The sequence below is a fragment of the Megalobrama amblycephala genome, linkage group LG1 (genome assembly GCF_018812025.1).
Source record: "Megalobrama amblycephala isolate DHTTF-2021 linkage group LG1, ASM1881202v1, whole genome shotgun sequence".
Taxonomy (NCBI): Eukaryota; Metazoa; Chordata; class Actinopteri; order Cypriniformes; family Xenocyprididae; genus Megalobrama; species Megalobrama amblycephala.
The window spans coordinates 40,231,603-40,254,686 of record NC_063044.1 but is presented as its reverse complement, the minus strand read 5'-3'; the positions used below and the strand labels follow the sequence as shown (position 1 = coordinate 40,254,686).

Sequence of the window (23,084 nt, the reverse complement as noted above, 5' to 3'; positions counted from 1 at the left end):
ACCAATGTCTTTATTTTCAGTTCATTTTATATTTTTTATTTGTTTTACATTTGGGTTTAACAAAAATGTTTTTTAAATCAGTAATATTTTGTTAGTATGAAAATAACCAGTAATTTCTTTTCCTCTCGGTGCTCTTCAATCTAAATTTATTAAACCTAAAAATGCAGAATGTAAATGTTGGGGGGAAAAAAAGATATAATAATAAAAAAAAAAAATATATATATATATATATATATATATATATGTATATGTATGTATGTATATGTATATGTATATGTATGTATATGTATATGTATGTATATGTATATATATGTATGTATATGTATATATATGTGTGTATATATATATATATATATATATATATATATATATATATATATATATATATGTATATTTAAATGAGATTTTATAAGGAGTAACAGCTTATCTATAAGATAACATCATTATATGATTTTCACAGATCATATAACTGATTTCTTTTTTGTCTTCTTGTAGAAGCTGTCAGGAAGTCACAAAGCACTAGTGGAAATGCAGGACGATGTGTCAGAACTTCTGCGCTCTGCAGTCCGAGAATACCCCAAAACAAAGGTGAGCACATGCATGCAGTATGTATGGCCCATTTCCCATAATCCATGATGCACAAATGTCCCAATGCTGGTCCTTTTGTAGAGTGTGTGTGTGTGTGTGTGTGTGTGTGTGTGTGTGTGTGTGTGTGTGTGTGTGTGTGTGTGTGTGTGTGTGTGTGTGTGTGTGTGTGTGTGTGTTTTCTACCCCTGGGCCTCTGTCATTGTGCAGCATCTGTGTGTGTTCTGGCACAAAGTGATGGCTGACATTCTGTACATGTGAAAAAGAAAACTGACCTCTCGCTGAAACACAAGCGTTGAGAGAAAACGCTGAATCAATGGAAATATTTCACCCTTAGAACCAGCCAAAATCTGTTTAGCACTGCAGCTTTATACAACTTAGACCTCACACAACACTGAGCCTTTAAAAGAAAGAAAATAAGCTGTTCTTCTTTGACATCCTTCTATGTGAATGGTTTTGTTTATGTGCTGGACTCATGAATAGAGAGTATATATATGAAATGAAGAAATATATGAAATGTAGAAATAATGCTTATAATCTACAGTTCAAAAGTTTGGGGTCAGTAAATGTTGTTTTTTTTTTTTTTTGTTTGTTTGTTTTTTAAAGAATTTTATACTTTTATCTAGCAAGGACACCTTATATTAATCAAATGAGCAGTAAAGACATTTATATGTTACAAAAGATTTCTATTTCAAATAAATGTTGTTGTTTTTTTACTTTCTATTCATCAAAGTTAACAATTTCCATTAAAATATTAAGTAGCTCAACTGTTTTCAACAGTGATAATAGGAAATGTTTCTTGAACACCACATTAGAATGATTTCTGAAGGATCATGTGACACTGAAGACTGAAGTAATGATGCTGAAAATTCAGCTTTGAGATCACAGGAATAAATTGCATTTTAAAAGTTATAGAAATAGAATACATTTGTTTTAATATTTCAAAACATTACTGTTTTATCATATTTTGATCAAATAAATGAGCAAGCTTTTGAATGGTAGTGTGCATATAATTAATATTTCTATCTAATTGATATTGCAATTAGAGTTACCATGTAATTTCCAACTATGTGTGCTTGCTATTTTAGGAAAACCTTGAGCAGATTCAGGGTGGGTTGAACACCACTGAGGCTGGACTGCACCAGCTCACTGCCCTTGTGGACTGCCGCAGTTTGCACATGGTAAGAAATAGTGTTTTGTTTCAGTGCATATGACCTCTTTGCACATCCGGTTCCACTCGGACTCAAAATAAAGCAAAGCCTGCCACCATTTTCACTGTAACCTCAACCTGTGGGCTTCTGTTGACATGAAAAACCAGGGGCTTGCAATCCACTCACAAACAAACACTCGCACACACACACACACACACACACACACACATATGTGCTTCTATCTGCTTTAAACCTCACCAGCACTTACTGCTGCAGTCCTCTTCTCCAAGATGATGGAGATATCTGACATTTAAGGATTCAGCATGACTAGAGTTCTTCTTCAGAGGCCTGCTGTGTGGGTGGTCCTGAAAGTGCATCTCCTTCCCCTGAGGAGAGAAAGTAACGGATAAAATATGGACTTTTGGAAATGTGTTATACATTATTAATGGTGTTTTCATATTGCAAAAGCAATAACTCGCTTCCCAATCATCCAAGCCGTACATCTGAGCTCTATGTGGTAGAGTTTGTGCTGGCGATGCAGAACAACGCCGACAGTAATTACAAATGGAGCAATTTTGCAGTTAATAATGACAGTAATTTGTAGGAAGGAGACGCTGCTCTGTTTCTCTGATAGCAGCATGTGTAGGGCTGGTTGCAGTTCGGTCAGCATTTATTATTAAAAAGCCCTGTTTCTCTGCAACATATGGTGCCATCTACTGCAGGAAGTTCTCAGTTAGAGCGTCTAGCACTGGATGTTGTCATTGTGTTTTCATATCTTCTGGTTTTATTATCCACAGACCCAGCTGAGACGGCCTGGTTTCTGTATTGTGTTGTTTTATGCGAGCAGTGCTGGGTAGATTACTTACGAATTGTAGCCCGTTACTGATTCTTCTTGAACGTTATCCATTACATTACTCATTTTAGGTAGTGTAATCAGACTACTTTTACATTACTTTTGACCTAACTAGTTTATCACATTGATTTGAATGAGATAAGGCTGAGAAAACACTCCTTAAAAGTGAAATGATTTTTGTAAATTCAGTGGTCAAATGCTGTGTGGCCTCCCAATTTTCAGTGTAATTATAGGCACATGACCAGTGGCTGGTCTGTGTGTGCAGTTCAACAAAACTAGAAGACTTTCCTAATGTATATAATTGATAGACTTTTTTTTTAAAGAAAATTGTAAAAGATGAAAAAAGAAGAATTAGGGAGAATCAGTAAATTATGAATGATTTACTGCCTTTGAATAATGTGTACTGTAGTCTGATTTTGAGTATTTTAAAATGTAATATATTCTAATTACAAGTACTTAATTTTTGGGAAACCGATTACATAATCCAGATGACATGTAATCAGTTACTTCCCAGCACTGCGTACATTTAAAGCAAGAGTTCACCCAAAAAATATTCTTCCGTTATTGTTTTCTTACCCTCGTGTCGTTCAAAAGCTGTATGCTACTTTTATGCTTCAACTGATAAAAGAAAGTCAATGTTGCGTGCAGTGCTGTGATTGTGCGTTTAATGCTGCCTCTGTCTGTTTCTGTGCAGGATTATGTCCAGGCATTGACCGGCGTGTGTTATGATGGGCTGGAGGGTCTGATATACCTGGTGCTGTTCTCATTCATCACAGCTCTCATGTTCACCTCTGTCGTCTGCAGCGTGCCGCACACATGGCATGGCAAAAGGTGAGATCTGTGGCCCAAATAATATTTAGCTATAATTTAATTGAATGTAATAATGTAATGATATAATAATAATAATTATATATTTACAGTTAGTAATCACTCTGTGTGAATAAGTAACTAAAGTTAATGCAAATGTAAATAAGGCTTTAAATCAGTTATTCTCAACCTTTTTGACTCCCTCATGTCCACAACCATATTCAAAGGGCCCATGAATTTTCAAGTTGTTTGTGATTTACTAGATAAAGATTAAGGAAAAGATTTTTACAAATATTTTTTACAATTTCGACCTGATAAAATATTATAGAGCTTGGCATACTTAATAAATATTTATTCAAAAAATGTATAAAATAACGCATGGAGTAAGATTTATTCATTTACATTACTTTCCCATGTCTGGACATCACACTTTTAAAATTAGGCTACCTCAGATAAGCTTTTCTAGACCGTGGGAACCCTGATTCTTCAAAGAGAAAAGAAAAAAAACAGTTGTTGAGGGGATAAATTAAAATGTATTTATTTGTTTTATAGTTGTTTTGTTTTAATGTTTGTTTTGTCTCATTTTAATGTCTCATTTCAAATGTGAATAGGTTCTCAAAAAGCTTAGTTTGTTTGAAAAGAAATCAACCAACCAACTAATTAGCAGAGCTGGGAAGTAACTGATTACATGTAATCTGGATTACATAATCAGATTCTAAAAATTAAGTACTTGTAATTAGATTATATTATGTTTTAAAGTACTCTTAATCAGACTACAGTTACTTTTTATTGATTACTTTTTATTCTCACAATGGCAGTAATTTATCCATAATTCATTTATTCTCCCTATTACTCCTTTTTTATCTTTTAATTTTTGGTAACTTTAGTATAGGGAACACATATAAACTATTAACTACGCCTTTTCCCTCAGTAAACTCCTATTTACTGCTTATTAATAGTTAGTAAGGTAGTTGTTAGGTTTAGATATTGTGTAGGATTAAGGGATGTAGAATAAGGTCATGCAGAATAAGAAATTAATATGTGCTTAATAAGTACTAATAAACAGCTGATACTCTAGTAATATGGATGCTAATAAGCAACTAGTTAAAAGACCCTAGAATAAAGTGTTACCTAATTTTTTCCTTTCTAAAAAAGCCTGCTTATATAAGTTCTGAAGCTCTTCCTGGTTTGTGGAATTGCACAGACCCGGAACCATTTTTTTATATTGTTGTTATTATTATTATTATTATTATTATTATTATTATTATTTTAATTTTTGTTTTATTTAATCAATCTTAATAGCTTTTTATTAACCTCACGAACCCACTGCTGTTCCTTTGTGAACCCCAGTCTCGGAAACCCTGACGTAATGTAATATTAAATGCACTTCATGTTGTTACATATAACAAAGATTGAAATATATTTCATTTTTCTCTTTTGTATTTTTGTGTCAATATGGTACAAGATTATACTATTAAAGTCAATTCGATAAACGAGTTAGGTCAAAAGGTATTCAAAAGTAATCAGAAAATAGTCAGATATTATTACTTTAAATTTGTAATGTAATGAATTATTTTACTAATTAAAATGTTTGTGTTGTAATTTGGAGTCAGTAACTGACTACAATTTGTAAGTAATCTACTCATCACTGCCAATAAGATATGAACTTTTGTATAATGTGTCCGGAAGCGGTATTCCAGTGGAGCAAACAACTGAAGCAAAAAGAAGTGAAATGAAAAGCAATTGTAAAATTCAGGAATTTAGATTTATCTACCTACCTTAGTATTATACTTAACAACAGCTAAACTATCACTAACAGTATGCATCTGTTAATGACCTTGTACTATATATTTCTGTATTTGTATCACTATACCACTGCTTTAATGCATTAAATAAGTATTATCCGGCTTGTATTTCGCTTTACAGTGAAAGGTGAAAGTTTTGTTATTTTCATAAAACTTATTGTTCTTTTCCCATGCATACTTTTGGCATGACTCATTCATTTGGTGGAACATCCTAATTTTCAATGTTAAATACTCTCGAGGATTAAAACAAAGATAAAACAACAGTGGAAATGGTTAGTGGTATGTTTGTGTCCGTGGGCATTGTCGCAAAGACTATCTTCGGACACCTCATGCTCCCATCACACTGTTCGGTCAAGAGCTAAACGGAAACAGCTGCTTCACTCCATTATCTCCCCCGTTCCTTCCTTCCAAGCGCTCTGTGTGGGAATCACTTGCATCTTCCTCCCATAATTACATAAACTTTAATAATTCCCCGGCCTAGACCCATGTGGCTGCTCTCACAGGACAGGCTTGCATCAGGCAAACAGGATTACACTGGAAGAGACAGAAAGGACAAAGATGCCAGCTTAGGCATATTATGTAATTATCATCACACTCATAAGTGTGCATCTCATGGTACACAGCTATTCACACTACCTCTTCATTAGAGATAATTAGCAGTTTCTGAATATGAGTTTAGGCAGGCTGTGGCAGGCAAAGCAGTGTTGAGATAAACTGATTGTGTTTACTGTACAGATTGTTGGGAAAAAAAAATTGATATTTTAAGTCATTGCATGCGTTTTTATATTCAAAGACCTTTTTGTCGGTGTTAAAGGTGCACTCAAGCATTTTTTTCCTGATTAAAAAGGTAATAGTACTTTTTTTTTAATAATAAAAGCCTAAAGAAGCTTAAAATAATGTGTAGTCACTTCATTATTCTATTAAAAGTGATTTTATTAAATAGATGGCACAAGAGACATGCAAGATTTTATATATATACTATAATATAATATAATATTTGTGTGTGTGTGTACTGTAGCCCAGTACATATATATATATATATATATATATATATATATATATATATATATATATATATATATATATATATATATATATATATATATATATATATATATATATATATATATATATATATATATATATATATAGTGTGATTCCAAGCTTCCCTCAAATGGTAATATGTCCTCCCTGAAATAGAGAAGAGCGGATTACATGCTGCTGTCTTGTTCCGTGTGGCTGAAACAAATCAGACTAAGGATGGCAAACACATGCCTCTGCGTGGAATTAAAGGGATAGTTCACCCAAAAATGAAAATTGTCATTTACTCACCCTCATGTTGTTCCAAACCTGTATGAGTTTCTTTCGTCTGCTGAACACAAAAGAAGATATTTAAAAAAATTTTTGTAACCAGACAGTTGACGGTAGCCATGAAAATACTATGGAAAAGATACTATGGAAGTCTATGGCTACCGTCAACTGTCTGGTTACAAACATTTTTTTAAATATCTTCTTTTGTGTTCAACAGACGAAAGAAACTCATACAGGTTTGCAACAACGTGAGGGTGAGGAAATGATGACGATTTAAATTTTTGGGTGAATTATTCCTTTAATGTGCTCTTCCTGTTTGTCATCAGAAACACAGCTGAGGTCGCCCTCTGCTGTTCATACCACAGTGAGACGCTTTGATAGTGAAGATCAGATGGAATTTATTAATGCGCAGTTGTACATATCTCTCAGTATTCGAATGATTCATCTTTTCTTCCCTATTCTTAGTGGATTTATCCATCTAAAATCTTTCTGTTGTTGTTTGCTACTTTGATATGTATGTTCAACAACATGACAAAACTGAGAAATTTCATTTTATGCTGTTGAGCAGCGATGTGAGAAGTTACACTACAGTTCAAAAGTTTGGGGTCAGTACGTTTTTTTTTTTTTTATGTTTTTGAAGAAAGTCTCTGTTCACCAAGGCTGCATTTATTTTATTATACAATAAAAAACAATATTGTGAAATATTAATGCAATTTAAAATAATTTTCTATTTGAATACATTTTAAAATGTAATTTATTCCTGATCAAAGCTGAATTCTCAGCATCATTACTCCAGTCTTCAGTGTCACATGATCCTTCAGAAATCATTCTGATATGATGATTTGATGCTCAAGAAAATTTATTTTTCTTAAAAAAAAATCTTAATGACCCAAGCTTTTGAACAATATTACTTCAATGTTTTTTCTTTTGTTGTTGTTGTTTTCGCTGTCCATATATATATTTTAATGAATTGAAATGACCACAGTTTTTAATGCATGATCTTGTCCATTCATGCATTATCACTGCTGTAATTTAAAGTTAATTTTAAGCATCAGGAAAACTTTATTTCTGATGACAAAGTCCCTGTGTTTGTTAAAGGGGCTTTCACAAATCCCATTTCTGTTCTAGACATTGAGACTTCATCTATATGTTTCCTCTGCTTATCTGTAGACACAGCATTGATCTGGCTGATGCTAATGAACAGCGAGTATTTCGCTTGTATCAAGTGTTGCATACAGAAGACAACTTCCTCTAATGTCTTGAGTGGTCCCATCTGAGTTTTGACACTGCTTGTCTGCTATCTGTAGTTTCTAACACTGCTAACTGGCAGTTTTACTCCAATTCACACTCCCACGGCAATCATGGCTCGCACTATCAGTGAGGCGACTTCACAGCAATTCACAACTTGCATGACATTGGGCTGTGTTGAAAGACTAAACAACATGATGTAGGAAATCTATGAATAATCACCAATGATCCCAACCCAGTTTGATCTGATGGATCTGTCCCTGTATTAAGTCATTTTGAATATAATAATATATAGTTAGTTGATGCGAGGCTTGTTCAAACTAACGGTAATTTGTATGTTGTGCGTGTTTGTGCGAACAGGCCTGATGAGGACAGTGAGGAGGAGTCCATGGCCCCTGGAGGCAGACAGAATCACGATAACCTGTACCGTGTGCACATGCCCAGCCTCTACAGCTGCGGCAGCAGCTACGGCAGCGAGACCAGCATCCCTGCAGGAGCGCACACCGTCAGCAACGCTCCCGTTACCGAGTACATGTGAGTTACATAACATCGACACCGTCTCTGAACACATACAGGTCACCTTTACCCTCCTGTGAAGGATCCATGGGGTATTTGTAGAAATAGACCGATACTTCTTAATGATGTGCCCCACATTTCTACTCAACTGCTTTTTCATTCGTCCATGTTCCACCATTCATTTAGATGTGAGAAAAATTGTCATTTAAGCAGAACAATTAGTCATAAATTGTCAAAAAAAAATATGAAAATGAATTTGCGACTTTGATCACAAAACAACTTTGCATTATGATGATGCTTAAGAAAAAAAGTAGTAGTAGTAGTAGTAGTAGTAGTAGTAGTAGTAGTAGTATAATAATTATATTAAATGATTAAAAATAATGTTATTGTTTTTATATTTCTACCACTCTTTTATAGTTGTTGTTGTTGTTGTTGTTCTTGTTATAGTAATATAGTCGTAGTATAATATTATATAGTATAAATCATAGTAATAAATATAGCTGCAAGCAGCAATTACGGGGCCAAGCACAAAAGCGGCACAACAAGCCAGCCAACAATGCCATGAGCATCAGACCAACTGCAACAGTGAGCAATTAAAGACCTATTAGGATCATTTTAGGCAAAAGAGCTGAAAAATCACATATACAGTCAAAAATAAAGATTAACTGGTTTATCACTTTCCACCAATAGGTGGCGCTGTGACCAAATTCATGCGGTATGGTCAGAGTGAGTTGACAATGACAACCGCAAAGTTTGGTGTCAATATGTCAAAGCATTGCAGAGATACAGCTTCAAGAGTGGGTTTTGCATCATACCTCAAATTCGTTGCTCCGGTATATGAAAACAATTTGACGCATCCATAATTTTTTGTCGGTATGGTCTGAAGATGATACAGTTCGATTTTGGTGAAAATCGGAGCAACGGTCTAGGAGGAGTTCAAAAAAGTAGGTTTTTAAAGAAAAATAATATGGCAGACAAGAAGTTCAGCCGACTATGGCAAATTTGATATTTTTGTTCTCGGCATGACCCAAGGAATCCACTGAGACCAGTTTCATTACAATCGGTTAATATAGTCAAAAGTTATTAGCATTTTTGTAAATGTTGTTATAACTTTTGACCACAAGGTGGCACTGTTCCGAAACTTCTCGGGCTCCTTCAGGGCATTGTGCTGATGACCCATACCGAGTTTCGTAAAGATACGCTAATGCGTTTGTAAAATACAGCATTTTAGCACAAAATTCAAAATGGCCGACGGCCAAAATGTCCGATATGGGAATATTGGTTATCATTCGACTCTGCATGATGCCCCGAATCCAACGAGACCAAATTTATGATTTTTGGACAAACCCGTCAGAAACACTGCATGATGCCTCAGGTCATGCTTGTGATGACATGTACCAAGTTTGGTCTATTTTCACAAGCGCTACGTAAAATTAGTTTGCATGTTCGTGTTAAGTTATTAACATAAACATAAGTGCAACTTTGGACAGCTGGTGGCGCTAGAGGGATTGAGTTAGAGACTCCAAATTTGCTATGGACAAAGGTCAGAATAAATGTCCTCTAACTGTGTGCCAAATTTCACAACTTTTTACCATACGGTTCTATGGGCTGCCATAGACTTCCAGAGTGGAAGAAGCAGCAGAATAATAATAAAAAGAACGCCAACGGATACAATAGGTGCCTGCGCACCTTCGGGGCTTGGCCCCTAATTATAACCATAGAGTTGTAATGTAGTAATATTTATATAGTATAATAATCATAATAATAAAAATAATAATAATAATAATAAACAATAATTGTTATTATAATTATGTAGTATTCAACTAAAAGTATTATTTAGTCTAATTAATAATAATAATAAAAATGACAATTATAATAATTATTATAACCATATAGTTGTATTGTAATAATATTTATATTGTAAAAATTATTCACGTTTATTAAGCGTCCTTGGGTCCTTGAAATGAGCTATATAAATTAAACATTATTATTGTTATTATTATTATTGGTCGTAATATAAGTATAGTTTTATAATAAGTATTATTATATTTATAAAATAATGTTATCGTTAAGACAGTCATAATGGATATTGTTTTTATTGTTATAATAATGTTTTATTTTCTGTCAAATTCAGATACAAATCAGTTTAGTTCTACATATTAGTTATCAGACAATCAAACAAACGTTATCAGTATTCATCCTAAAAAAAAAAAAATGTTGGCTGGTTTTTAGTGTTCTACTACCATCCCATTCAAGCTGATCACTGCCCTGCCTGTCTCTCTCACACCATATGTGCTGCACATAAGCAGAACTGAATGTTGGTGGTGCGTTAGGAGTCTAGTGGATGTTTTCAGCAGCTGGGCGCTGTCATAGTCCACATGTACGGTGTCTTAAACTGAGGATGAGGGATCCTCTGAGAGAGAACCTCAAACCTGCTGAGGTGAAACAGCTGCTCCTCTCCAGCTGTGTGTCTCTGGGAGGAAACAGACTGCTGGAGGAGTGATGGGGGAACAGGGTGTAGCAGGGATCTCAGAGAGGGATATTGGGGGTACCTGTCAGAATGTCATGGGTGGAAAAAATGGCAAAAATTACCTAAAAACACAAGACAAGCAGTACTGTTCAGGAAGAGAGAATGTACAGTACTGTAATCTATAAAACCCCTTTATTTTCTATTAAATGTGACATTTCTATTAAAAATAACATTCCCTAACACTAATATAGGCACTACCTTTCAAAAGGGAGGTCAGTAATTTTTCTTTTTTTTCTTTTTTTTTAAAGAAATTGCTTTTTTATTTAGCTAGGATGCATTCATGAATAGTGCGAGTAGATGCATTTATAATGTCTTATTTCCAGGACCCAGAATGCAAACTTCCAGAACCCCCGCTGTGAGAACACTCCTCTGATTGGGAGAGAATCTCCTCCTCCATCTGTAAGTATCTGCACTCATCCTTGGTGAATGACCACACACACACACAAATCACAGTCATTTTGACAGCCTGAATGCTTAAATATTCACCATAAATGGCACATTCTTATAATTTGCCTGTGTAAATCAATTATCTCCCACCACTGTAGTTTCATCACTGTACACAGCAAGTCATTACAAAGAGCCCTGAACTCTGTTCAACTAAATGTCTTTGTGGATGATTGAGTAAGTGAGAACTGACCACAGACCTCTCAAGCCGACTGCTGTTGGACAAAAATGGGTTTTAGGAGCTAAGTTCCAAAGTGTGAACTTACAAAACTGGAGATTTATAGCCATAGATCGATGTTGCATTGATTTTTTGTGTGTGTGTGTGTGTGTGTGTGTGTGTGTGTGTGTGTGTGTGTGTGAAAAAAGAGAAGAGAGATTTGCCCACTTAACAGCTTCCAACGGAAACAAGATTTCAAATCGGTCACCTGTTGTTGGTGAACTCGTGTTGTTACACTCGCTGTTTAGAGATGAAAACATGGGTGATTGATTAAACAAGTGCCTCTGACATTTCACATAGACCTTTCATGTATTTTAATACCTTACTCTGGCACCTGATCAATACAAAGCTTCTATAGTAAGAACTGGAGCGCAATGCAAATGTAGGAAAGCACCATGGACTAATTGTGATTTTCATTTTCTACGCAGAAAGTAACAAACAGGATGTAGCTAAGAATTCAGACAGTTTGTCTTGGTAGTTTCATTCTTGTCTGCAAGAATCCGGCGAACACGAAACAAACTCGCCCTGGAAAGTGTTTGACAGTTTGAAAGTGACTTCTTTGTGAGCGGTGCTTCATACATCTATTCACAACAGAGAATGGACCTTTTTTCTCTGTGACATTTCGCTGAATTTTCACTAATAAAAACACACTTTTATTGGCAAATTTGCTTCTTGTTAGTCATGCATCCCACTGGATGAGAATCTGCTTTTATGAGAAACACGATTCCATATGAGACTGTTAACAGATTGCTTATACGATTAAAGGTGCCCTAGAATTAAAAATTTAATTTATCTTGGCATAGTTAAATAATTAGAGTTCAGTACATGGAAATGACATACAGTGAGTCTCAAACTCCATTGTTTCCTCCTTCTTATGTAAATCTCATTTGTTTAAAAGACCTCCGAAGAACAGGCGAATCTCAACATAACACCGACTGTTACGTAACAGTCGGGATCATTAATATGTACGACCCCAATATTTGCATATGCCAGCTCATGATCGAGGCATTAGACAAGGGCAGCCAGTATTAATGTCTGGATCTGTGCACAGCTGAATCATCAGACTAGGTAAGCAAGCAAGAACAACAGCGAAAAATGGCAGATGGAGCAATAATAACTGACATGATCCATGATAACATGATATTTTTAGTGATATTTGTAAATTGTTTTTCTAAATGTTTCATTAGCATGTTGCTAATGTACTGTTAAATGTGGTTAAAGTTACTATCGTTTCTTACTGTATTCACAGAGACAAGAGCCGTCGCTTTTTTCATTATTAAACACTTGCAGTCTGTATAATGCATAAACACAACTTCATTCTTTATAAATTTCTCCAACAGTGTGTAATGTTAGCTTTAGCCACGGAGCACTATCAAACTCGTTCAGAATCAAATGTAATACATCCAAATAAATACCATACTTACGCGATTAGACATGCTGCATGACGAACACTTTGTAAAGATCCATTTTGAGGGTTATATTAGCTGTGTGAACTTTGTTTATGCTGTTCAAGGCAAGCGCGAGCTCCGGGGGCGGGGGAGCACGAGCAATTAAAGGGGCCGCAGCCTGAATCGACGCATATGTAATTATGGCTCAAAATAGGCAGTTAAAAAAAAATAATAAAAAAAAATCTATGGGGTATTTTGAGCTGAAACTTCACAGACACATTCAGGGGACACCTTAGATGTAAGATATTACATCTTTTAAAAAGACGTTCTACGGCACCTTTAATAAAATATATCTTTACATAACTTCTGGGTGAGTGCCAGTGTTTTTGTGTTTGTATTTTGCTAACAAAATATACATTTTGTGTACATATCATACTTACTTTGCAGTAGTGTAGGCGAGCTACAGATTATCTGGACTTGCTGATGTAAATCCCACTCACACCGTGTACCTGTGTCCCCTCACACCTTTGTGTCTGGTCTTGTGTCTTCTAGACCCTGCATGTTGGTTTGTGTGTTAGAAGTTCATGTTGTACGTGTTTCTTGAGCTGGAGTCAGTGGTGTCTATCTGCTCTACACTTTCTTCGTTTTCTTTTCTGCAAATCCACGCAGTTGTATTTGACATCCACGGACAGTAACAGCCTTCACAGCTGGCAGTTAAAGCCATCGGAGAGTTCCCGCTCGTTTTGGTAACAGCCTCAGCTATTCCAACAGGTACTCAAATGCCCCTCTCCCACTTATTTGGCCCACTTCCCTCCCAACAAAAACAAGAAAACAACAGTGTGATTCCTCACCAAACCACCATCATCCTGACCCAAGCAAGCTGCCCTCATCCCTGGTGTTTTTGTTGTGTGCTTCCCTGGTCTTGTCATCTGTGGGGCAGCATGTTCTCCCTCCACCAGCATTAACTCTTCACGTATCTGACATAGAATCCAATTTCCAAGAACACAGAGAGGGATAAGTGCATTAACACAGACATTAAGGGAAAGAACAGCTTTTTAATTTAGTTTAGCTAATGATTAGCATCCGAAAGGTGCATTCACACTGACGGTTATTAAATCGTTGGAGGTCACTGAGCCACAGTGCTAACTGTGACTTTCTAGTCTCATTTTAATAAAGTTGATCTCTGTCTGCTTTATAATGGTCCCTGACAGTCATGTTGTTCGAAATCAGCACTGTTTACAGTCAGTGTGAAACAGAAGTTGCCATAGTCTTTTCTGTGTCTGTGACGTATATCTGAGTGAAACAGCTTCTCGAACAAGAATAAATGTAGGGTGGGACTTGATTTTGTAAATGGGGAATTGATTGGATGGTTGTGGTTTGCTATTGGTCGATCTCATGTGAGTGACAGGTTGTCACAGTGATCAACTTCTCATCACTTTGTCATTGCAAATCTCTTTCGGTGTGAATGCTCGTAAACTTCTCGTAAACAAAAGTAATGCTGTAGCTCAATAGATCACAACAGTAGGCACGTCATGCTTTGTGTAGCAGTTACCCCATTCATGTTTGATTAGTACTTATTGGCCCGGTTTCACAAACAGGGCTTAGCCTAAATCAGGATTATTAGTAGTTCAAATAGGATATTTAAGAATGTTTTATAAATGTACACTAGGAAAAAAAAAAACACATTACTGGTGTGTATCTTCAGACAAAACAATGGCACTGACATATTTTAAGGTATGTCAGTGCAAGTTGCTTTCAGTTAAAAAAGCTCAAACATGCAATTTAGCCTGGGACTAGCTTAAACCTTGTCTGTGAAACCAGGGGTTTATTTTAAATCAATATCGACCTCATGTCATTTTCAAATTTAAGTTTTAACTAAGCTGTCAGCTCAAGTCACTGCATCTATCACCGTACACTGTTGATGGTCAGTGTACATTTGGATTTGAATGTACAGATTGGGCCGGCTTTTTGTTCATTTAGTGGTGATTTCCAACTAAGGGAAAAAGTTGTAAACTTTATATTATGCCCTAAACACTATATTAAACTCTATATTAAGTTTAAACAAGCCACTTTGCAAATGTTATAGGTGGACAGAGTACATTCATGCCACATTTAAAGACTTCAGTGAGAATAAAATGAGCTCAGGGGAAGCAAAAGAGGCTTTACGTTAGTATTGGGTCGTTTAGAAGTGTAAGTATAATACTAGAAGTATAAAGGAATGTCTCTTTATTCTTATCAATCAAGTCACATTAGTTGTATGTTGTATTTAAGAAAAGTAGTAAACAGTATTTATAGTGTAGTTTGACTGCATGCTGTTTTGTTAGAGTGAGCAGATTTTTGCCATTTAAAGGGATAGTTCACCCAAAAATGAAAATTTGATGTTTATCTGCTTACCCCCGGGGCATCCAAGATGTAGGTGACTTTGTTTCTTCAGTAGAACACAAATGATGATTTTTAACTCTAACCATTGCCGTCTGTCGGTCTTATAATGCGAGTCAATGGTAACACAATTTATAAGAGTCAAAAAATATACTTGGACAAATCCAAATTAAACCCTGCGACTCGTGACGACACATTGATGTCCTAAGACACGAAACGATCGGTTTGTGCGAGAAACCGAACATTATTTATATCATTTTTTACCTCTAAAACACCACTATGTCCAACTGCGTTCAGCACTCGGTTAGTGAGGTCTGATCGCGCTCTGACAGCGGCAGTGATGTCTGACACTCATTGAAGTATAAGCGTGAGACATCACTGCCATTGTCAGAGCGTGATCAGACCTTACTAAGCGAGTGCTGAACGCAGTTGGACATAGTGGTGTATTAGAGGTAAAAATCAAAATTAGTTAAAAATCATCATTTGTGTTCTTCTGAAGAAACAATGTCACCTACATCTTGGATGCGCTGGGGGTAAGCAGATAAACATAAAATTTTCATTTTTGGGTGAACTATCCCTTTAACTTACAAAAATACTGACTGCACTCATGCGCTCTATACAGACCCTTTAATATTGCATCTACAAGGCTGTCTAAATGATTCCAGGTGTTCTGTGGCAGTTTTATTATTATTATTATTATTATATGATTTTTTTTATTATTCATTTTATTATGATGATATATATCATATTATTATTTAGCACTTTACATCTGTTACTAACAGCCACCATGGATGATTCACTCAAAAGTGAACAGCGCTCTGTTCAATTGTGAACTTAGCTAACACTGCCATTGTGCCAAAACAAGGATATCAAATCTTTCAAGGTACTCTGGGGGAAAAACAAATGGCAGTCAATCAAAACTTTTGGAAAACGCATTGCATTATACATTAGAAATTCACAATATACTGTATTTGGACCATTTCTATTATTAGCTGATATTGCAGACTTTTTATAGTTTGTTGGCATCAATATTGGTTATTTAATTTTGTGCTAATGTCTTTTTTTTTTTACATTTAGATTACCAGTCAATCTTTAAAATCACTAATAATTTAACACTGTAAAAGTGCCCCTGTAGTCAATAATTTTATCCCTTAACTCATCTTTAATCACCAAAATAACATATTTAAACATTTTTTCTTCATGCCTTAAAATAGCTTGAATGTAACTCTACACCCTTGCCTCATTTAGGATATGCGGATCAATGAATATGCAGATTAGCCCCACCTCCACTATAGTTCATCATAACATCGTGATATACATCATACGCCCTCTATATTGCTAAATCTACACACTTTTTCATATCAACAGAAAAATAGACCGGAATAGCCTGGCTTCTCTCCTGACTTCCCTGCTAGTTCGCTGTTAATGACATGCTAAAACCCGCCTGTTGCATGTTTACGTGATTGGTTACAAGGTAGTTTGGGATGTCACAGACACCAGCGATTTTAAGGAGAAAATACTCACCAATGCTGTTGACCATAGGAATTTGCACATGGTTTGTCTTAAACCATATTAAAAACACCACATAGACATATAAACAACATTTAAAAACACAGGTGGTCTTTAAATGTAATTTTTAGCGAATCTCAAAAGGAAAATCTATTTTTCAATCTGCACATTATAACATTATAATGCCTAAATCCACTCGTGGCATTTAAAATGACTGATTTTAAGGGTTTTGTTAATATGTTTTTGGTATTTGGACACAATTTTAATATCAATACATCTCTGATATACATGCATGAAATCCAAGACCGTCCTCTTGGTGTTAATACCAGATGTAAACAGCATCTTTCAGAGCCACTGTAACAGGCATGTTCACACGTTCTTGCACTATATACAACCTGTTCTTTGTGTTAAAGCCATATTAAGTCTAAAATCTAAATGATTTTGTATGTTTTTTTTCCTCTCTGTGTTTGTCTTCTTCCAGTACACATCCAGCATGAGGGCCAAGTACCTGGCAAACTCCCGACCCGACCCCAACAGCAGCAGCTCCGCAGCAAACTAGAGGAACACTGTCTCCTTTCCCTTCAGTCTAAAGCTACCCCTCATCCACGTCTTGTTCCCACAGCCCAGACAAGTTTCACCCCAGGCCTACCCATTTAGCCATTTTGATCTTTGATGCGCACTCTCCAGCCCAGCTGATAAAGGACGTCCTTGCATCATGTAAATACAGCTGTCAGAGGAATGTTCCAGAGGCCTCTTGTGCTGTTTCCAGTTGGCCGGTTCAGTTCAGGCAGCTAGATTCAGCGTGGCGGCAGCAGAGGGTTGCTCTCAGCCCTGAGTGTTTGTGTGTGTGCGTGAACATCTGTAATGAGTTTGAACTGCATTACGTACAGATACTTTGAGTGACGTGTGTGTGTGTGTGTGTGTGTGTGTGTATGTGTGTGTTGATCCATGCTGCCCTTGCTCTATTGTGGTGCTCTTGCCAGAGGTTCAGAAAGGTCCAGAACTGAAGAACTGGACAGGGTTTATGGCCCATAACCCTACATTCCGGAATGGCCTCTGTCCTCTGGTCATTTGAAGTAATGTGACCTTCTCCATTTGCAGGACCTACTGCCACGTCCAACTCTGCAGTTTACATCAGTGTCATCTACTGTAATATAACTTAACCAATCTAATCTTAATAGTGTGAGAAACTCTTGAGCATTGAGAATTTCCCTAGAATTCAGTAATTGGGTTCCTCTTGTTTTTAGGCTTGGATAGCAGCTTTTAAGTTGACAAATTGGGATGATAGCTATTCTAATGAAATGTTGTGAGAAATAAGGCCAGAAACATGCTCTACGCTAGTACAGAAATGCAAACGTGAACACCTAGTTAGTTTGTTGCAAATCTTTTGATGTGTTTATAGATTATATATATCTCCATACTCAAGGGGGCGATAGAGAACCAGATGTTTTTAGTAAGGTAACTAGCTGAGCGAGGATGCTTTTGAAATTGCTTCCTATACACTCATTCACTATTGACTGCTAATGCACTGCGCTAATTTAGTCAACTTAAAGGAGTGAATGAAAACAAGTGACTGAATTTGGACACTTAGTGCGCCGGAAGTACCGAGGAAGCCATCTTCTGTCCAGACACAGAAATTAATTTTGCACAACGCTCTTGTGCTCTGGTATAGGGTGGTGGAACTATGGCCCTGTCCCAAATGGCACACTTCATGTCCACTTTCGGTCTTGTGGACTTACAATGGCCGCTGCATGCGCGTGTCAGTTAAGTCCACAAGACCGTTGGGTGTCCCATTCGTCATTTAAGCTTAAAGAAGTGTGCTCGTGAGCGCCCCCTTTGCAGCTGCAGCTGCGCACTTCTGCTGAGCCCGCAAGACTGTGAGCTACGCAGAGGACTTTACCCGGCAGTCAAAGCGGCAAGTCCGGACTCAGAGGAAGGTTGGGGTTTAGGGTGCCATTTGGGACAGGGCCTATGACGTCACTTTGTAGGCCAATCGGCAGTTAGCATCACGCTGGTTCCCCTGACAATATCCCAATAGGATTTTCTCATAGGCTTTTGTATTATCACAAAAAGTAAGTTGTCTATCAAGATAATTTTCACAGATGAACACAACTTTTTGAACTATATTTAAATTTAAATACACCACGGTCACACGGGTTGAATGAGTACAGTCGATAATGTCCAGATATTGCACTATGTAAGGCTATAGGGCAGGGTTGCCAGGTTCTTACAACAAAACCTGCCCAATTGCTACTCAAAACTAGCCCAGTGGCGTTCCAGGGGGTAAAATCCACGTTTTTGGCGGGTTCCCCTGGTAAAATTAGCTATTCGGGGGCTAAATATCATGTTATTCAGGTTCGTTTCAACCCGCAGCCATGAAAAACAACCCGCGGCAATAGTGTAAAAGTAGCCCAAATTCCGCAGTAAAACCGCGGACTTGGCAACACTGCTATAAGGGGTGATTTTGGACACAGCCCAAGTTTCTCTTCAAAAAGCTGCTTTGTCATGACAGTAATGGACCTTAAAGTAAAACATTTGAAATTAGATAAAAGCTAATGCTCGCTTTAGCAAACTTTAGTTGCATTACGAATTGCAGTATGATGTATGAAATCAAGCTAGCATTAGCATAGCTAGCTTTTGTGTTCTGTACTTGTATAGTATGTTTTGGGCCTAAATCTGTAGCATACGCTGGTTGTAAGAAGAGTGGGTTCTTTCATCTCATTTACAGGCTTGAGTTTTGGGTGGGAAGTTACGGTTTGTAGATGCTGTGTAGCTATTGAAATCCTTGTTGGGCTTTTCTCAATACACATGGACTGCATTAAACAAACTACTCATTTAACTGGGCTATATCCACTGCCATTGCTGGAAAACCTGGAAAAACAGAGCCAGACAAACCAGCCTAACAAAGAGGAAATTGAGAGATCATCATCAGAATGTTGACCAAACCCTGACGATCTGGATTTTGACCAAACGCTGATGATCTGGACAACCTCAAACTGGATTTGTATTCAAGTATTTTTAGCTCCATTCAATCTGAATTAAGCAAGAGGCTACAATTCCTTTGTCTAATGCTGGGACCTTATCTGAACATTACATTTGTCCTAATACTGTACAAGCATGGAGACGCTGGGACCAGCTCAGACGATTTATCATCGCTTATCAATTCTAAACAAGAGGCTGGGAGGAGTTCATTGTACTGTACACAATGCAAACTGAACATTTGAACCTTAATTTTGCTGATCAGTTGAGTCCTCAGGGAGGGGGACACCAATATGGCAGGAAGTGAAGTCATCAGATGTCCTGTCCTTTTTTTTCCCCCTCAAAGAAACAGAAAGGAGGCCTCAAGCCTCAAGCTGTAATTCAGTGTGACTTTCAAAAGCCCACAATTTCCTGGGCTTGTTGCTTCTGTACCACAAATTGCTTTCATTCCCAGAGTTTAGGGGAAACTTGCCATCCCTGAAGAAGACATAAGTGATGTGCTGTCAAACAGAATATTTTCCCCTTGATGAGAGCACAGGCACACAGGAGACGATGCCAATAGCTGGCATCTGATCAGGATGAACTCCCGTTCTCCTCAAAAGACCCCTCTCTGATGTTATAGACTAAGTCTAGTATGAACATGTCCCCGCTCTGGAGCTTATATAAAGGTGCATCATCTGTCTCACCTTCACACACACCTCAGGACCACCTCCTTCCCTCATACTGCCAACATCAGAATCCATGTCATGTGCTTACCACATATTCAGGGCTCAACAATAAGAAGTTTTTATTAGTCCAACATTTTCACTTGCACATGAATTTTTATCATGCACGTGCCAGAATTTATTTGGATTTTACTGTAGGTTTATATCATGTATAATCTCTAACCTGACATATCTAAATTCATAATGATAAAGGTTCATAAGTGAAGTCTCATGCTGACCACAGTCCAGTGGATCATTCTTAATGTTGAGCCCTGATTTTCCATCTCAGAGAGAGTTGTGTGGGCGCTGCATGCATGCATGCTTTGTAAATGCAGACGTGAGACTTAAAACAAATCCCAATGTGACAAAATTGCTCCGAGACTCCCAGACTTCTGCAAGAACTTCATGGTGAAAAGAATTAAAGGGATGCATTACAGCTATAAACAAACAGAGCCTTGAATTGTGTTATTCAGCTCATTATTTGACCATGTGAGGTTTTTTTTTTTTTTTACCTTTTCCTCAAAGCATGGCCATCCTTTAAATGTGGAGTGGAACCATGTTGTGTGCTACTGACGCTTGCATTGCTTTCTCGGTTGATGCTATTTTGATCGATGATGAGGTCTGTACAATCCTCAACTGTGCCAATAACCACCAGCTTTGTACCTTCCGTGAATCTCTCCATGTTTCTCATCCTTGAAATGGACTTCTTCTCTCATGAGCTCTGCGTGGCCCGAGCAACCAAATGAGACACCTGTGAACATGAGCCTGACGTTGTGGGAGTATTTTTATTTTTCTCTGTAAATGACCACGTTTGTGATGATGCGATCTCTCTTTTTACGTCGCCATTTACTCCTTGGTAATGTCTTACTGCAAAAATAATGTATATATACAGTACATTAAACAAATGTCTGCAAGAACATGGCCCGTTATGGACATGAAATTGTTATATCAGTACAAACAGATCATTTTTAATTATCTTTTTATTTGGATTTCTTAGTCTGGCATATTTTGACATATTAGCAAGCACAAAGTATTTTGTCTCTTTCATGCGAATAAATGATTTTGGTCTTTTTTTGAGATGTTTTTATATGACTTCACTGTAGGATGACCTTTTTCAGTTACTAAAATATTGTAAATGTTTTATTGAGCTTGAACTTTCAGATTAAACCTAACATTAACTGATGAATGTGTCTTATGTTTAACTATTTTATTGATCTGTTACGTTATTATAATGGTGATGATTCTGATTAATCCAACATCATGAGAAGATTGTGACAAGAACGTTTAATTCTTGAATAATCTTTAGCTTACTTGTCATTGACCTTTTTTAATACTGTTATTAGGCTATATCATTATAACACTTATTCAAGGAGACTGTCTTCACGAAAGCCGTTTCTAACATTTATTTAAGTTTTGAACGTTTTTAGCCCATTCATCATTTGCACTCAATCACTCCCCCTATGGGTTGTGGATAAAAGCGCACCGTTGACTCGGTTCTAACATATAAACACAGGAGGGCAGCATCGTGTCATTCAAGAGAAAGTACTTTTTCTATGGTCACAAGTTCGGAAAGGGAATACCAGCTTACTACTTACTGTATAGTCTACTACCTAGTATTTTTAAAAACTGTATATTTGTTGTGTATTGTTGTCACCATGGCATCATTACGTAGAATGTTTACCTTTTAATCAAACATTGTGTAATAATGATAAAATCTTTTGTCAGTCTGACTAAGTAATGATATAGCGGAAATGAAAGGTCGAGTGAATTGCATTTGTGGGGCTCATTTCTCCACATAAAAACGTCTATAAATCTATAACACTGCTCATATATAATGTATATCTATTCTATAGAGGAATTGTATGCGTACTGGAACTGTGTATACTTACTATATACCACTGAAGTCTATGAGTGTGCCGTTTTGAATTTCAGCACATTGATAATAATGCATTTGGGTTATTTCTGTCAGGAAAACGCAGAATCACAGTGTTGTGTTTATGACCTCACTGGTGTGACATCAGTCATGGGGGTCAGTGTCACAAACAGGACAGACACCCACCATAGTGGCTTTCCTGTCAGCCGCCAGGCAGCTGCCGCCTCACTGGGCCTGTGTGTGCGTGAAGAGGAAGAGGGTGGACTTCTGGGAAAACAAAGCACATAATAAAGGGACCTCTGCACAGAGCACACCCTGCTTGTCTCCTTCCATCCTCCATGGAAATGTAACGCGTATATTTTTTGAGAACCAGACAGTCACAAACTCAAAATGTGAACAGGCATCGAAGAAATAAAATTAGCTTACCACGATTGCGTACGTGTTACAGGACCCCTTTTCACTCTAAAACAAAATGGCACAGGTTTATTCCGTAACTGGGATCGCAAATGGAATCCTACACAGCCTAATTACGTTGGAAATTGAGTTAGGCCTCTATTGTTGAGCCGCAGGAATGCATTGCGAATGCAGTGGAGTGGTTAAGTGAATGGAAATGGGGGTGATGCCAGGCTCCTGTGAAACACCCCCCACAGCAGATTTTCTTTTATTAGTGTGGGCTTAATGCCAGCACATTTGGGTCTTTTCTGTTGATATGACACATCAGAGTGTGATATATCTTCAGGGGTTTTATCATCTGCAACCATCTGTATGAAAAATGATTTCTGTTT

At 37.0% G+C, this 23,084-nt stretch overlaps 1 protein-coding gene across 1 annotated transcript in view; it reads left to right on the top strand.

Moving 5' to 3' along the window:
* ttyh3a (tweety family member 3a) overlaps positions 1-21,608 on the top strand; it is a 70,274-nt gene extending 48,666 nt beyond the window's left edge. The window contains exons 9-14 of the mRNA XM_048192735.1: positions 496-588; positions 1,674-1,766; positions 3,284-3,420; positions 8,121-8,294; positions 11,130-11,205; positions 17,225-21,608. Coding sequence (XP_048048692.1) covers positions 496-588; positions 1,674-1,766; positions 3,284-3,420; positions 8,121-8,294; positions 11,130-11,205; positions 17,225-17,302 — 651 coding nt within the window. The 3' untranslated portion in view covers positions 17,303-21,608. The remainder of the gene's footprint in view (positions 1-495; positions 589-1,673; positions 1,767-3,283; positions 3,421-8,120; positions 8,295-11,129; positions 11,206-17,224) is intronic.
* The last annotated feature ends 1,476 nt before the right edge of the window (positions 21,609-23,084 follow it).